This window comes from Chiloscyllium punctatum, chromosome 35 (genome assembly GCF_047496795.1).
Source record: "Chiloscyllium punctatum isolate Juve2018m chromosome 35, sChiPun1.3, whole genome shotgun sequence".
In the NCBI taxonomy this organism is placed as follows: Eukaryota; Metazoa; Chordata; class Chondrichthyes; order Orectolobiformes; family Hemiscylliidae; genus Chiloscyllium; species Chiloscyllium punctatum.
This window is the reverse complement of record NC_092773.1, coordinates 12,484,245-12,502,212: the sequence shown is the minus strand read 5'-3', so window position 1 is coordinate 12,502,212 and position 17,968 is coordinate 12,484,245. Positions and strand designations below refer to the sequence as shown.

Genomic DNA, 17,968 nt, shown 5'->3' with positions numbered 1-17,968 from the left:
ATAGCTAAGGTGAATGGCAGATGTCTTTTCCCTTGGGTGGGGGATTTCAAGATTGGGGCATATTTTTAAGTTGAGAGGAGAAAGATTTAAGAAGAGGCAAGTCTTCCAAAGAGTGGTTCGTATATGGAATGAACTGCCAGAGAAAGTGATGGATGCAGGTACAGTTAAAATGTTTTACACATTAGCCTAAGTACATGAATAGGATAGGTTTGGATGCAATGGGCCAAGCACAAGCAGGTGGGACTAGTTTAGTTTCAGATTATGGTTGGCATGAACTGGTTGGACTGAAGGGTCTATTTACGTGCTGTATAACTATTTGCAGTAATTTGCTTTTGTCTTTGTACTAGATATTTTAAAACAAGGCCCATCATCTTGTATGGAAAGTTTGATAACTCAGCCTTCCCAGTATCATGGAAGTCGTGGAGTCACAGTCACTGCAACACAAAGGAGAGCATTCAGCCGAAGGTTCCATGTCTTACCAGAAATCCAGCCAGTCATATTTCCCTGTTCCAATGCAGTAACCCTCCCAATTTCTTGCCCTCACATGCTCAACAAATTTCTATTGGCATAGTTCTATCATCCCCATTTCTACCCTTCAGTCATTACTTGAAGGCAGTGAGTTACTGGGCAGAAGGATTCAATGACGAAGCAAAAATATTTGTCACATTCCTCCCCCACTGCCCCCACCCCAGCATCTCTTCCTTACAGAGCTTTGTTTTGTCCACATTGTGCTGTTATATGTTGAATCCCTTCTCCATCAATGGAACAGGCTTGGGGGTTGAATGGCCTACTCCTGTTCTTTTGATCCGAAGTTCCCTGAAGCAACCAGCTGATCAAGGGCAACAGTGAAGGAGAGAGAGGACCACATTACAAATGTTGCAGTTTTAAGTCCAAGTCAGTGCAATACTGCTTTACAAACACGTTCACAGCACAGCAACCAGTTCAAACCAAAGCTCTCTTCAACTCCAGAACTCATCTCCAGCAAGCATTTTGCTGCAATTAGTCTTTTCACCAAACACAGATTTTGAAGCCAAGTACAATTTACAGTGACAAATTAACCTCAAACCATAATCAAAAGCAGCCTGGTTTGAGGGGAATAGGTTAGTTCAAATTTAAAATTTCCCAATTGGAAACAAAATGGTTTGCTCTTCCTTGTGAAGAATAGTTATTACACAATAAGGAATAATTTCCCGCAACAACTTGGATAAAAATTGGGGATGGTGAGAAGATGGGAAAAATTCAACATTATTATTTTTGCCAGGAACTCAAACGGTTATTTACAGTGATAGGAAGAATGATTACCAATTATTAAATAATCCTTCAATAATTTTATTCAGTGCGAGAGTAAATCAGTGACTATTGTCAAATAGCCACAGACAGCCATCTTCTTCCCTCCCCAACCACTGCAAGTAAAGTGCTCATTCCTGTGTTTAATGGGTTAACAATTCCCTGCTCATAGCAATTAACATTTGCAGTGCTGTTAAGTCAGCAGAGAAAGGAATCGCAAACATTTAGCAGAGGCTTGACTATTGGCAAGAATGCCCAAGGACACAGAACTCTGGTTTCGGTAGTTTTCCGTTTCCTGCTTACACTCCTCGACCAGCTTCTTAAGACCTTCCCAACAGTAAACTATGGATGCCCCCTGTGAGTGTGTGGCTGGAGAGGGTGCTGGGTGGGGGGTTTAACACACATGAAATTCCATAACTTCCTTCATTGAACAAGTGCAGATAACATCCTTTGCAAATAGCAGGGTTGAAAGTAGAGCCAGACATTGGCCTAAAATTCTCCCCCAACTACTGAAATTAAAATGTACGATTCAATATCCACAAATCCTGAAGGGGATGGACAGAGCAAGTTTGTTTTGTTAAGTGGTGTCCAAACCCTTTCTTTGTATACATCAAAAATTCTCACATTACTTGTCCATTATTCATTCTGCATGGTTATGTTGTACAGACTGGAGTCGAAGCTTACACAGCAGCACGCCAACTTCACACAGTTCCAGTAATGTTAAAAGGTCTTCCGGTGGATTGCACGTGCTCCATCCTCCTCATACTCTTTCTTTGATACCCACATTCTCTTAAATGTGTCTAAGGACGCGAGAATAGATCCACTGCAGGAAGACAAGATTTAAACCTTGTTTTAAAAAAGTCAAACCTTGGACTCCAGCTGTCTTAAACATGAGCGGCACTGCAGTTCGTAACACTTGCGAAAGAGGTGCCCAGCCATATTCAGTCAAATGCTACCTTGCTACCAAGAGCAATCTCTCTCTCATCCTAACTCTGGAATTCATCACTTCAGGTCCATGTTTGGACCAAGGTTCCAATAAATTCTAGAAACAAAAAACTCCCAGTTAGAGAAGAACAGCAATCTAGTCATTTTTGATTTGGCACCACAGATCTGAGGTTCTGTTTCCAACTTTATTATTGTTTATGAATTAAACTCCAAACCTTCCATGGTGGGATTAAAACTCATGTCCAAGTAGCCTCTGGATTCCTAATCCAGTAATGAAACTGCTAGGCTACTATTCCCATCATATTCTGGCATTGGCACCCATTCAGGAGTCTGCTTCTTCCCAAATAAGGGTTTGATGGTGCCATTTTCTTCTCAAGAAAAAGAAACAAAAAAAAAAGGGAGACAAATTGCAAGTGATTGGAACTTTAAAGGAATTTATATTTTAAACATGTGGCAGGTTTTAATTAAAAGAGAACTGAAATTACTGTTTGAATTGAAAAATTGATCTTACTTAATCACATTGCATCAATTCATTCACTGCCCCGAGCCTGATATACAATGTATCCAAATAAGACACATTGTCCATCAGCTGCACTCACACCCCTTCAATGTTGATAGGATTCCACAAAGGAGTGTGTTCAGGTCATTTGAGAAAAGTTTTGACTGCATGAAACAGCCCCGAATTCAGCAATCTCCTGCCAAGGTCAGCGGGTTGACAGTGTTGAATACTCATACAAAAAACTTGACAGTCAGAGTTCTGAGGTTCAGCTTGATGTACTCTTTAGGGACAGAGAAATCTACACACAGTCTATGCTAAAGCTGACCAATGACCATTTGATGGAGCTTCAGAGTGTATTTAACCCAGGTTAAGTCTAGCCTGGGAAGCTCTAATTGGATAGTCAAGAGGGAGCTTGACCAGATTTCAAGCCTGAATAGGATGGAAAATTTACATTCCAAGGGCACAAGATCTCTTTATGCATAAAACACACATTAAAATGACTAGCTCCTCAAATGCCTAGATCCCAACTCATGGATGTACTTACCCTATCCATGTGGAATACAGCCTCTCTTGTGGTGCAGAAATCTGCAAAGGAACAAAATTTGTTAACAACTGGTATGCAACTCCAGCACAGGGTTTTTCAACAAGAATGTAAAACACTTTCTCATACCTTTATTTTCACGTCTTTTGGTGCCAGTTTCTTAACTTCACTGAGTAACCGATCACCAAAACCTGAAAAACAAGGAAATTTAGACTGAAGTTCTTCAAAGATTACTTTGACTCCTCAGTAGTTCCTGGATGGCAGCTTGTCTTTGAAGAGAATGGGCAGCAAGCAGACTGTTGCTATTGCAATGACTGTACAGTTTACTGCTATTATAATCAATTCCCAGCTTTTCCTTTTGGGGGGGGGGATGCTGGATTGGGGGTGAGGAGACAGTGAAATAAAAAGGGCAAAAGTAGACATCACCTCCCACCTAGATAGCATCACGGTAGAACATATCTACCCTGGAGACAAACGCTCCAGTTCATGGCATTCTTCTCCATTTTCAGAGGCATGGAGTCATTTGGATCTCAAACAGCAAGTGCCACTTGCCAGTATTTTCAAAACATGCAGAGCGTGCAAGTGATCCTAAGAGTTATCAAGTAAGAACGCTCAGGCCCATGTGATCAGAGTACTTGATTGGGTCAAGCCAAGCATCTAATTTGTCTAGGTTTAAATGACGAAGGTTCTAAATTGATATGGGATGGCATGTGACTTGTATGTCATTAACACAAACTTGTATTCAAGTCTTTGTACATGTTCTGTCTAAAATATTCCCTTCTGAATTCTCCTTGAAGCTCGGTTCCCTCGGGAAACTGTCCACAGTTCTTTATGAACTCAGATGGTCAGATGAACTTAAACTCGCAGTCCAAGAAGAACCTTTACACTGCATATTGTCCTTACTGCAACTGAACCAAGAATGCTTACTTCATGATTTTCCAATTAGGACCAACATGTTTTAACATTCTTCAGCACTCTCAAACTACAAGCTTCAAACACCTTAGATTTTTCACAGAATTGTGGTTCACAAGAGACAATTTGATCCTTGCGTGTGTGCCATTCACATTTGAAGAGAAATGCAGTTTGTCCCATTCCAGTGCTCTTTCCCCATATCCCCGTGTTTCATGATTCATATATTTATCTAATTCCCCTTTACAAAGCTAGTCTTGAAATCAGCATCCGAAGGTGCTAGCTTCACCACTTCAAAGAAACATTTTGAAGCACAAACTAGTCTTAACAGGTCATCTGCTGTTGAACAGAAAACATCTTCCACGCACCTTTGAACAGGGTAGAACCTCCAGAGAGGACAATATTGCAGAATAAAGTCCTGCGAAGGTCCATGTCTGACTTTTGAATAGCAAAGGCCAGCACTTCATGTATCCCTTCACTCTCGTCTCCGATCAGGTCTGGTTTGAAAAGCAACTCAGGAGCTCGGAATCGGGCAGGTCCCACCTACAGGCAACCAGAAACAACAGGTCATCAGACAGACAATCATTAAAAGCTGCATTCATAGAGATACTTGCAACTGGATGATTTTAAGCTCAACCTGCATTTTCTTGAGCAGCTAATTATTTATTGGAAAAACTTTAACAGCAGCTCTCAATCCGAATTCAAACATCAACAGGGAAAGCTTTTTATCAACTGAACCTTTGGGTACATCATGACATGTGGTGCTAAGGCATTCACAACACACCAAGTTCCTGGATCAACTCTTTACCTTGTCACATAGCTTTAATCAACGCAACAAGGTTCGTCAATGGCTGCAGTTAAATACTTGAATGTTGCTGACTACTGGAGGCCATGCTTGACAAATCTGTTAGAATTTGTTGAGGACATAATCAGGTTAGACCAAGGCGACCTAATGGATGTCATCTACCTGGACTTCAAGAAGGCTTTTGACAAGGTGCTGCACAGGAGGCTACTGAGTAAGATAAGGGCCCACAGTGTCAGAGGCAAGGTGCGAGCATGGATATAAGCTTGGCTGTCTGACAGAAAGCAGAGAGTGGGGATAAAATGCTCTTTCTCAGAACAAGTGTTGTCTTGCTAGGGTCAGTACTGGGGCCACAACTTTTCACTTTATACATTAATGATCTGGGTGAAGGAACTGAGGGCATTCTGTCTACATTTGCCCATTATACAAAGATAGGTAGAAGGACAGGTAGTATTGAGCAGGCAGGGAGGCTGCAGAAAGACCTAAACGGGTCAGGAAAGTAGGCAAAGACGTGCCAGATTGAGCACAATGTGGGAAAGTGTGAAGTCATGCACTTTGGTAGGAAGAATAGAGGCACAGACTATTTTCTAAATGGAGAAAATACATAAATCTGAAGTGCAACGAGATGTGGGAGTCCGAGTCCAGGTTTCTCGTCAGCTAAACTTGCAAGTTGAATCGGTACTTAAGAGAGCAAACACAACGTTATCATTCATTTTGAGATGACATTAATATAAAAGCAGACATGTACGTCTGAGGCACTTTAAGCATGTGGTCAGGCCTCTTTTGGAGTGTTGTGCACAGTTTCGGGCCCCATATCTCAGGAAGGATGTACTGGTCCTGAAGCGTGTTCAGAGGAGATTCATGAAAATGACCCAGGAATGAAAAGCTTAACATATGAGGAACATTTGAGAACTCTAGGTCTATACTTATGAAATTCAGAAGGATGAAGGGTGATCGAATTGAAACATAGAGAATATTGAATGGTCTGGACAGAATGGATGTAGGCAAGATGTTTCCATTGCTAGTAGAGACAAGGACCCGAGGGAACAGCCTTAGAATAGAGGGAATGGAGATAAGGACAAACTTCTTCAGCCAGAGAGTGGTGAATCTATAGAATTCACTATCCCAGAGATTTGGAAGGCCAGGTCACTGAGTGTATTTAAGATGGAGACAGGTAAGTTCTTGATTGTCAAGGGGATCAAGGGTTACAGGGAGAAGGCAGGAAAATGGGAATGAGAAACATTCAGATATGAATGATTGACAGAGTAGATTAAACAGGCTCAAAGAGCTAACTTCTGCTCCTATGCCTTATGGTCTTTGTTAACTCGAGTACATGCAAGTCAGGGAGGGAAAAGGATGGGAATGAACAATTAGGCTCCCCAGTATCCAACAGCCTGCTGATAGTCACCATCCCCTTGTAGGCACAAAGAAGTCACAGATGGCACGGTGGTTCAGTGCTTAGCACTGCTGCTCACAGTGCCAGGGACCCAGGTTTGATTCTTCCATGGGTGACTGCCTGTGTCAGATTTGGTCATTCTCCTCATGTCTGAGGGGTTTCCTCTGGGTGCTGTGGATTCTCCCTGTGCAAGCTAGGTGGATTAGCCATGGGAAATGCAGATTACAGGGATAGGCTGGGGAGTGAGTGCGGGGCAGTAAAGGCTCTGAGTAGAATGCTCTTTGGAGGGGTTGGCGTGGACTCACTGTCCCAAATGGCCTGGTTCCATACTGGAGAGATTCTATGACGCTGGACGGTCTGATATGGCTTCATGGAATCGAATCCAAATATTAGGCAACACAGAAAAATTACTGGAGACAACAGAAGAGGATTAATGCTGCAAGGGATCATACCGGTTCTCTTGTGAGATTAAATGGGGTACCTTTCTTCCAGTAATACCTCTAAAGTGCTCCCATCAGGCAGAGTGTACTGTGCTTTCTCAGTTTCCAGCGTCTCATCTTTCTGTGGGTTTATGGAAAGGTAACAGGCCCGCTGTAAAGCAAGAAATAGGTCAACTTTAGAATAAAGCACAACACCTAAAATTCCTGCCGAAAATACAAATACATGACGTTTGTGTGTAAGGCGGCAGTTTGCTTACATAGCTATTTGACAATCAACCATATGTGAAACTCAACTTAAAGCTGCAAATGCCTTGCACAACCTGCGATGGGGGCGGGGGGTCTGTGTCAGGTTTGGAATGGTTGTTCTCTCTACAATCATGTGGTACTTCAGAACAAGAGTTTGTGGAAACAGTGCTGAAAACATACAAACTGATGAGGAAGGAATGCTGTAAAACAATTGTAAACATCATATAAATCCCAGGTGTGAGGCATACAGTTACAAGCTGTGCATCTGAAAGTGTCATCTCACACTACATAATGTAAACATGATTCAAAGCAATGAGCTTGGCTACACTCTGCAGTTGAGCCACATGCAGCTGGTCATGGCTTTATACCAGATGGATGCACCATTTAATGATTTTCTTTGTCTTCTGAAATGGGGAGTCCAGAAAATCGCAGGTCAAAGAGAGCACAGCCAGAAAACTCAGAACAGAGCACAGCCTATCACACATAGCCAACGAAATCAATGATGACATGAGCATCAACCTAGTGCAAGGTCAGGTGATAAAATTGGCCTCAATACCCACACATCACTGCAATATTACAAGATGATCACTTCGGGGAAACCACTTTTGATTACAAACCCCTGACCTGAAGGTCTTGTGTTGGGTTTAACATTGGAGATAAAAATACTTATTTACACAAGGGCTTGGGGCACTAACCCCACCCTCTAATATTGGGACCACCGATTTTACCGCAAGGCACACATCACCCTGGATTTGCAAAACATCCCCATTCCTCCACGACTAAGTCACAAATCTTGGAACATACGGGCAACCAGTCCTCAGATGCACAGTCAATTGTCACAGCTTACCAACACGTTCCTGGGTACACTTAGCATTTCTTGTCCAAAATTGTCATTGCCCACGTCATACTGTATGAACAAACTTTATAAAAAGATGCACCCACCTCTTTAATTGTCTTGACAACCTCAAACTCTGCAGTTGTATGAAAGTCATACCCTTCTTTCCTTAGGAGCAGGCGCAGGTAGCGGGACACATCCCTGCCAGCAACATCCACTCTCATGATGGAATGTGGCATGGCAAAGCCCTCATAGATTGGCACAGCATGGGTAACACCATCTCCAGCATCAAGCACAACGCCTGTGGTCCGACCTGTGGCATACCTGCAATTCAGACAGGAAACAATTTATCAACAGTACAGGATCCTGTTGTTAATAAAAATACTGTCATGAAAAAAAATTATTTTGAACACAATTCCCTCCCTTGCTTTTTCTGTCATTACACAATTCAAAGCCACAAACTATACAAGTCAAAAAAAAGAAAATAATTAATAAAAGACATTAGTTGTTCATTTGTAGAAACTTACAGACTCAGAACAGCTTGCATCGAGATGAAAAGTGCAGGAACATTGAACGATTCAAAAAACACCTCTGCTGCCCTCTCTCTGTTTTTGCTTGGATTTAAAGGTGCTTCCGTGAGGAGCACTGGATGCTGAAATGAAAACAAAGCAGTTTCTTCTTAGATTATTCCTAGCATCAGAGTAAGCAACAATGAAATTATCTGTTTTGGACTAAAAAAAGCCAGATCAGAGCACTTCGGTTGTTTAACAAGTTTTGAGAAGATTTATAGCTCAGGTTGATGGTAAGTATGCAAGTTAGCTCACTGAGCTTGAAAGTTTGTTTTCAGATGTTTCATCAATATACGAGGCAACAGCATCAGTGCAAATCTCCAGTGAAACGCTGTTGCTATGTCCCGCCTCTATATTTATAGGTCTTGGTTTTGAAAAGTGTGAGATGCCTTTTGCGGTTCTTTTTTCAAGGCAAGTTAGATAGGATCTAAATCTACGTATTTATCAATGGAGTTCTGGTTAGAGTGCCATGCCTCTAAGAATTCTCATGCGTGTCTTTGTTTTGCCTGTATTAGGATGTGTGCTGTTCCAGTCAAAGTGGTGTCCTTCTTTGTCTGTATGTATAGAAATGAGTGATGGTCATGTATTTTGGTAGCCAGTTGGTATTAGTGTATCCTGATAGCAAGTTTCCTGCTTGTTTGTCTAATGTAGTGTTTTCTACAGTTCTTGTATAGTATCTTGTAGATGACATTAGTTTTGCTGGTAGTACCTAATGGATCCTTTAGGTTCATTAGTCGCTGTTTAAGTGTGTTGGTAGGTTTGTGGGCTACAAGGATGCCAAGGGGTCTGAGTAGTTTGGAAGTCATTTCTGATGTGTCTTTGAAGTAACATAATGTAGCTACAGTTTTTGGTTGCTTTGTGTCTGATTGTTTGGGTTTGTTTCTGAGAATTCAGTGGATTGTGTTTATTGGGTATCAGTTTTTCTTAAAAATGTTGTATAGATATTTTTCTTCTGGTTTTTGTAGTACTTGGGCGCTGCAGCGTGATGTAACTCATTGAAGCAATGTCTTGATGCAGCTCAATTTGTGGGTGCTGGGATGATTACTTCTTAGGTATTTGGACTGTTTTTTTGTTTTTCTGTAGACGCTGGTCTGAAGCTCTCCGTTAACTGTATGTTCAACTGTCATGTCTAGGAACGCGAGTCTGCTGTCATTCTCCTCCTCTTTTGTGAATTTTATGCCTGTCAGGAGATTGTTGATGGTGTTGTGTGTTTCCTCCAATTTGTTCCATTTTGTGTTGACAAAGGTATCATCCACATAGCAGACCCAAAGTTTGGATTGGATAGGTGGGAGGACAGCTTGTTCAAGTCTTTGCATTACTGCTTCCTCTCTGACCCCTGATATTGACAATCCCATAAGTGTGCCATTGACTTGTTTGTATGTTTTGCTATTGAATGTGAAGTGGGTGGTGAGGCACAGGTCTACTCATTTTGAGAATCCATTAGATACTACCAGCAAAACTAACGCCATCTGCAAAATCCTATGCAAGAACTGCTAAAAAAAAACACGAGATTGGAGAAACTACCAGGAAACTTTCCACCAGGATATATGAACACCAACTGGCCACCAAAAGACACAACCCACTATCACTAGTTTCTATACATACAGACAAGGAAGGACATCATGTTGACTGGGACAACATATGTCTGAAGACAGGCAAAACAATGACAGGCGCAAGAATTCTCAGTGGCATGGCATTCTAAGTAGAAAGCCATCAACAAACACATCAATTTAGCTCCTATCTTTCTCACCTTGAAAAGAGAGAGAGAGAGAGAACCGGAAATGACATCACGCACCTTTATATACCAAGACCTATAAATAGAGACAGACTCTCACTGATGATGTTACCAAGTATGGTGACGAAACATCTGAAACAAACTTTCAAGCTCAGCAAGCTAACTTACAAACTACAGGAGTTAAGTTATGAGAACAGATTACTCAAACTAGGTCTGTTTTGTCCAACCTTCACAAGAGTAAATCTTCAAAATATCAAAGAAAAAAATTGGGGAGACCAACTGAAACTGTTTCCACTGGTTAGAGATTCTAGAACTAGGGAATATTGTCTGAGAATCAGGAGCAGACTACTGAGAACAGATGTTACGAAACACTTGGGTGGGAGATAGTGTGGGAGATGCTAGTAATGCTCTTGCACCAATGGCAGTTGTTCAATTGTTAATTTTAAATCTGAGACAAATATTTGTTAAGCAGATATATTGTGAGATATGAGCTAACAGCAGGTATATGGAGTTAGTGTCATCAATCCTGAGGCCTATTCCCATGCAACTGACCATACTGAAACCTCTAAGTCAAAGGAGCAATCTGCTCACACTATCGTAACAGCTTTGCAGTGCCTCAAAGTGGGGGACTGTGACAGACCTGACTTGAGGGGGAGTGTTGTGACAGGACACGACTGAATGGAGAGCTCAACATGAAGCTTTTCAGGTTTTGAAATAACAAGGCAATAGATGGAGAACCTTGGCAAGATGAAATCAGTGTGACAACATCCAGCTCAAACTTTAGTTACTGATATTAGAGGAGAGGGAGAGGTTATCTCAGTAATCCAGCAATGGGTATTGCCAGACAATAAAAGAGAAAGCTTCATAGAAAGGAGTTGAACACAAGGGAAAATAGGAACGCAAAGATTAGAATAATGCATTTAATGCGCCAAGTGTGAAGATCACTCACAGACCTGAAAAATGAAAATGATGTGTCAATGACAGAAATGAAGTTCTGATGATTTGAAATATGTGAGGGCAAATTAAAATACATGATTCGTTGCAACACAAACAAAATAATCGGAGTATTCTCACCTCCTCAGAGAAGGTCTGCAATTGGTCCTTGCCATAAACATATTGCCAAATTCTTTCCATATCATTCCAATCTTGCACAATGCCATGTTCCATGGGATAACGGATCGAGAGCAAACCTCTATGCTCCTGTTGTGAAAGGGGGTAGAATGAAAAGGAAGAGATGACAAAATTAATATACACAAATAAACAATACTGAAATGTGTGCCCTACTGCTGCAGCACACCAGTGATTTTCAATGAGCTGAATTTTATGGGTTGCTAGCTATCTTGGGTAAACTTTCTCAAGCGTTATTCATGTTTACTTGTTGTATCACACAAGGTGTCGGCTGCAGAGCTTGAGATGGTGCATGACACAACATCCCTTTTTGAAGCAGACACTGGACAAATGCACAATGAACCAGCAATTAAAAAACATGCTCTTTGTAGCTTCGGGTAAATTACAAAACTTAGCAGCAAAACACACAGATCATTCCGGTGCATCTTTCAGCAGAGCATTTGGGACCAAAGCGCCGAAAGAAACAGCACTACCATAACTTAACAGTATAGTTGTACACAATGATGGTACAGTAGGGAACCAACATACATTTACACAAAAACATTGATCTTCTCCATTTTGCCAAGAAACTGACATAGTGAGGACTCCAAGTAAAAGGAGATTGAAACAGATTTAGCTTGCACCCTTCTGTTTCTCATTACTACTGACATCAGCAAGAATTTAATTTAAAAGCTTCAGAAACAAAGCAGTGCAATTACCAACACTGCAAAGACACAAATGGCCACCGAGATCTCCTTTGCAAATTGATGCAATGTAAGGAGTTGACAAGCTGACATGAAGTAAACTATTGCCAAAATTTTTGGGAGTCCAGAACAAGTAACTCCAACTTCAACACTGAAGCTAGGCCCCTTGCATGTAATGTGGGCAAACACTAACTCACACAAGTACGGGCGAAAGAAGTTGCAAAACTTTTTATCAAAATGGTAGGCAGAGTCAAGATGGGGTCAGTTAAAAATTTCAACATTCAGTTTGGTAAGATGTTAGTTAGGCACATGTACTCTGGGCAATAAACTGAAGTGGGTAGATTCATTACAGACACATACCAACTTTGAGCTAATGGTTACACGGGCTCTTGGGACTGTGTGGCTTATTCCTGTTCTTGAACCTGAAGCAGAACTATTGCTTCATGTGGCTTGGATATTAAACAAACGGGTCACAAAGACAATATTCAGGGCATAGAGGTTAACAAAATCAATCTAACTTTATTATACTTTAATACAAAATTAAAACTACGTAAGTTTAATTCCAGCAAGCACCACTGATACTGATCAGGAATGCTTTCGCTTGCCAAAAATAAAATTCAGGTTGACAAAATCTGAAGCCTCATGACCTGTAGCCTCACAGATGCTTGTTCTCCAAGGTGGACCCTTTTAATGAACCAAGTGAACATGCAAAAGAAAGAATACCTCAGCCTTAGGTCCAATGAACAAATCACCTTCCAATGCTCCAGCCATCACTCGAACGTGTTTTGGACGTCCCACACTAGGTTGAAACAGAACAATTTTTTTTAAGCTCACTGATGACAAAAAAAATTGAGGCCTTAGTTTGCATATTTACTTCAATTTCAAATCATTTCTTGATCAATTTCTTCTAAGTAATATAACATGTCCAAAACATGTGTTAAAATGCCCTGCATGGACATTTTTCACAACAGACTCCACATAAGACACATATATCACTGTACTCCAGAGACATGTACCCAAAACATATTGTCCAGAAGGACAGAAGCCTATGTTGGGAGTCCAGCCAAATTACTTTCTCAGTGGAAAAGGGCATTTACTGCACAAGCTAATAATATAATGGAGAAGAATGAAAACACAGTCAGGGAGTGAGCCTATGCCTGTTGGTTTCAATTGCTTGGTACTCAACTAATTGACAGACGACAAGCTCACTAGCATCTGAGAGATCTTTAAATATTTGAAAATAATTTATTTTTAGATTTGCATGCTTCAATTAGTGACAAACAAGCTTTCTGAACAATTTCTGAAGCCAAAGTGATTAATTTTAAAACAAATTGATCAAGAGGTTTCTTTCAGAACTAATGGCTTTTGGTGTATGACAGAGCACTTTCTGACTGAGCAAAATAAACAATTGTGCATCAAGGTTTCTGATGAAAATTTCTCATTTTATCTTAGGCTTATAGGAAAGACCCACAGCTTGTATATAAAGGGCTGCTTTTACTTTCAATTTGGGGCACTTCCACTTAAGTTCTTGGATAATGCTTTACATGTAAAGCAGTATTTCTGACCAAGGAGAACAATAGATTGCTTTAGAGAAAAGGTTTAAGGAATAGTGATAGAGCAGAATTAGTTGATTAAAATCCTTAAGATGTTGCTTGAAGAGAAAGTTTAAACTGAGCACATGAAAACTCCAAGTAGAGGAGATCAGATTTCCTGCAATTTGAGTTGAAATTAGAATTAAATGAACCCAATCAAGGTGAAAAAGTGATACTTCACTTGTGTGAGTTCCATGCAATTGTTCTTTTTGGATGTTTTGGAGATTACTGGGATTATGTTTCACAGTGTGCTTCAAAATCTCTACAATGGGGTTCCACGAAACTGGGTTGGAACAGTTTTACCTTCATTTATGAGCATAATAAAAACTTGTCTTTCATTGTTAAAACCAAACCTGTAACTTTGCATACTCATGTTTTAGACTGAGAATACCTCATTAAAAACCAAAACATGAAATAATATATGTGAAATGGAAATATAAAAAGCTGGTGTAATTGTCGGGTTCTCTTAAATCTGGACAAAGGAGCATGTTTGCACTTTTCCAGTATATCCACATAATGTTACATCATATGCAGGAATACTTGGAGCATATAGTCCTTGCATTTCTCATTAACAAACAACGACATTTATCTTCAAGAAGACAAATAGACAAAGGTGCACAGGTAGAGTAGGAAATCTTCATCAACTGGATTTGCTCAGTTTATGAACATACTTACTAATTTGGAAAACAGTATTTAGGGATCTGATCACCAGCAAATCCAGCTTTGACAACTCCTGAACCCTGGGTGCATAAAAATAGACAAGACAGGAAAAGTTACTCAATGCACAATTCAACTGAAAATTTATCAATTGGTAAAGTGGCAAACAAATTACCAGCAGGCTATCGCACTACACGTTATCATATATAACTACAGAGTGGTACTTGCACAGAATGCACATGGGTACTTTCCATCCTGGAGGAACAGACAGCGATCAGGAATTCCAGCTGCTTTTGCCCCTCTGCTAACCCCGGCTTTTCCCCAGGCCTGAGGTATTGGATTAGGGACAAAACATGGAACTATGCCCTTAGGAGCCAGCAAAATCTGAAAATACTGTTGGTGCCCACCAAGACTAAAACAAGCTAAACTTTGGAGAAACTTTATGGATGAATTTCAAAAAACCACAATCCACCTTTGGCTTCAATACCGCTTTCAGATCTGGAGAAACAGAAACACCTTTTGAGTAATACATCCTCTTGACATTACTTCTCTCTATCACAGACAAACACACAGTTTACCTAACAAATTTATTGTTGTTGCATTAAGCTGCAGGTCTGGTCGACAGTAAACATGATGATACTTGGTCCATTGTCTGTCTGATAATTCCAACAGGACAAATAAATTGAAACATTAGGCCAGAAATACAGGTTCAAAATGGCATTCAACATCAACACACCACCTTTTTCCAAGTGTGTGCTTTCAAGTGGAGCTACAATTAATTCATTTCCAATTCATGGTTGCACTGAAAACAGAGTAGGTCATTTCACAGTACCTGTTCAAACATATTTAACTATCAAATGAAATTTATTGCTATTTTTCTTTAAACTAGCATCCTGTGATGTCTTATTCATTCCAATCTGCATTTCATAATGCGGCTATGGAAATATACCAGGAGGCACTTTCATCTCGTCTTCAGTTGCTCTTCGGTTCCCAATAATTAAAGAGAATGTTGGAGCAGATTACTGTAGATGCTGGAGTCTGTACTGAAAACAACAAGGCAGTAAATCACAATGGGGAGACAGCCATCTAGGCTTGAAACATTAGCTTGCTGTCTGGATGTACGTTTGCTCGCTGAGTTGGAAGATTCGCTTTCAGACTTTTCGTCGTCATAGCTTGCCCTCTCTCCACAGATGCTGCGTGACCAGCTGTGATTTCCAGCACCTCTTTTCAACTTAACACTTAGTAACCTCTCAAAATTGGAACTAATGTTCCCTTGAAATCAGCAGGTCGTCGCAATGGCTTTAGACTTTTTTCTCAGGCAGAGTGATGCTGGCAAGGACAGCATTTGGTGCTGGCCGCAAAATGCCCTCAAGATGATATCTGGTGAATTAGCTTTTTTGGACCGCTAGACTCTCTGTTGAGTCAATGAAACATCTGCAAACGATGTTCGGAGAGACGTCCAAAGTTCTGACCTCCTCACCATTCATGTCAACAATAGCTTCTGCACATATGAACCATTGCTTCTGTCTGTTTGATACCTCGTCTTTCATTAGTCACAAGCCTGTTGTAGCTCGTCTGTCTCCCACCTGTGCAAATGACTTAACACCTGCTTGGCAGGAGCCAAGCCCTGGGGCCACATCTGTTTCCCACCCACCACAGGTGCTGCCTGGCCCGAGTGTCTTGATCACGATCACACATGAACATCATGCTCATACGTTCTGAAAAACTGCAGGCCAACTGTAGTGATCAATGACAACAGGGAATCTGGGTGAGATACCTTTTAAAAGAGAAAAAACAAGAGGGAGAGATAATACATGATAACAAGAACTGGGAGCAGGAGTAGGCCATCTGGCCCTTCAAAACCTGCTCTGCCAGTCAATTAGATCATGACTGATCTTTTCGTAGTCTCAGCTCCACTTACCCACCCTCTCACCATAACCCTTAATTCCTTTACTGCTCAAAAAATTACCTTAACTTTAAAAACATTCACTAAGGAAGACTCAACCACTTCACTGGGCAGCGAATTCCATGGATTTACAAACCTTTGAGTGAAGAAGTTCCTTCTCAATTTGGTCCTAAATTGGCTATCCTCGTCTCGCTTATCCTAGTTTCACCCACTAGTGAAAACATCCTTTCTATCTCTGTCTTAGTTATTCCCTTCATAATTTTATGTTTCCATATGATTTGCCTTTGTTCTTCTAAATTCCAATGAATATCACCCTAGTCCACTTAGTCTCTTTTCTTCGGCCAAGCCCCTCTTCTTAGGCCAAACATCGATTCTCCCGCTCCTCGGATGCTGCCTGACCTGCTGTGCTTTTCCAGTACCACACTCTCAACTCTTGATGTCCAGCATCTGCAGTCCTCGCTCGCCCCCTCAACTCTGGAGTCAACCTTGTGAACCTCCGCTGCACCCCTTCCAGTGCCAGCACGTCCTTGCTTGGGTACAGGACATCGGCTGGGCCACTTTTTGGAATACCTTGTGCAATCCTGTTCTCCCTCCTGTCGGAAGGATGCTGTGAAAAACGTGAAAGGTTTCAGAAGAGACTGACGAGGATGCTGCCAGGGTTGGAGGATCTGAGCTACGGGCAGAGGCTGAACAGGCTGGGGCGGTTTTCCCCGGAGCGTCGGAGGCTGAGGCAGAGGTTTACAAAATTATGAGGGGCATGGATAAGGGTAAATCGACAATGACGAGACTGGGTTGGGATACCTGGTCGGCATGGATGAGTTGGACTGAAGGGTCGGCTTCACCTCTATGACTTCTCCACGGGGCGGGGGGAGTCCACAGTTCGAGGGCGCAGGTTTAGGGCGAGAGGGGAAACATATAAATAGAGATCTAAGGGGGGGGGGGGGGGCGGCGACATTTTCACGCAGAGGGTGGTACGTGCATGGAATGAGCTGCCAGAGGAAGTGGTGGAGGCTGGTACAAAGACAACATTGAAGAGGCATTTGGATGGGTGTGTGAATAGGAAGGGTATTGGGGGGGGGGGAGAGACATGGGCCAAGCGCTGGCAAATGGGAGTGAACCAGGACAGAGCAGATGGGCCGAAGGGCCTGATTCCGCGCTGCAGGACTCTTGAGTAAAGAGACCAAAACTGCTCCTTTTTGAGGGAGGTTGGTGCGGGAAGGGGGTCCCGGATATATGTTTATTTTTGGGGGGGGGGGGCAGCTGAAGGTGACAGGAGACGATGGGGGGGGGTGGGGGGCTCCACCTGAAACAAAGAGCTGAACAAAGGGCGTTACTCGGGGTTTTTTTTTAAATTATTATTAATCCCGTCGGCGAAATGTAAATACACGGGAGGCGCGGGCCGGGACCATCCCTTTAAAAAGGGCGACGGTTGATGCTCGCGCGACCTTTTCAAAAACAAGGAGCCGGGGCCCGCCCGACCCGGCCACTCACATTGTCAATAACCACGGGTTGGTTCGTGATGATATCGTAGGAGTCCATCGTCGGAACGGGTTTTTTTTTTTGTTTAATTCGGTTCTCCTCTCACTCACTCACAGACCTCCTTTTCGTAATAATTTCTTAAAACTCCCGTTTTTCTTTTCTCTTTTTTCCCCCCCCTCCTGCGGCGCCGCCGAACGTCCGACGATTGATCTCGGCGCCTGCGCGCACCCGCCGGCACGCCACCGCCGCCTCCGCCTGCCCGCACAGTGCGCGCCATTGGCCGCCGCGCGGGCGGGGGGCGGGGAGTCGAAAGGGGCGG

At 42.1% G+C, this 17,968-nt stretch overlaps 1 protein-coding gene across 1 annotated transcript; it reads right to left on the bottom strand.

Annotated features, from left to right (window-relative positions):
- Nucleotides 1-1,305: 1,305 nt before the first annotated feature.
- actr1b (actin related protein 1B) lies at nucleotides 1,306-17,873 on the bottom strand. Its single transcript, XM_072553985.1, has 11 exons — nucleotides 17,662-17,873; nucleotides 14,283-14,347; nucleotides 12,739-12,814; nucleotides 11,279-11,404; nucleotides 8,428-8,552; nucleotides 8,008-8,224; nucleotides 6,878-6,970; nucleotides 4,550-4,724; nucleotides 3,402-3,463; nucleotides 3,276-3,316; nucleotides 1,306-2,110 (listed from the first exon to the last, which is right to left on the bottom strand). Exons 1-11 carry the CDS (start codon nucleotides 17,707-17,709, stop codon nucleotides 2,008-2,010), a joined length of 1,131 nt encoding a protein of 376 aa, XP_072410086.1. The 5' UTR covers nucleotides 17,710-17,873; the 3' UTR covers nucleotides 1,306-2,007.
- Nucleotides 17,874-17,968: the final 95 nt, after the last annotated feature.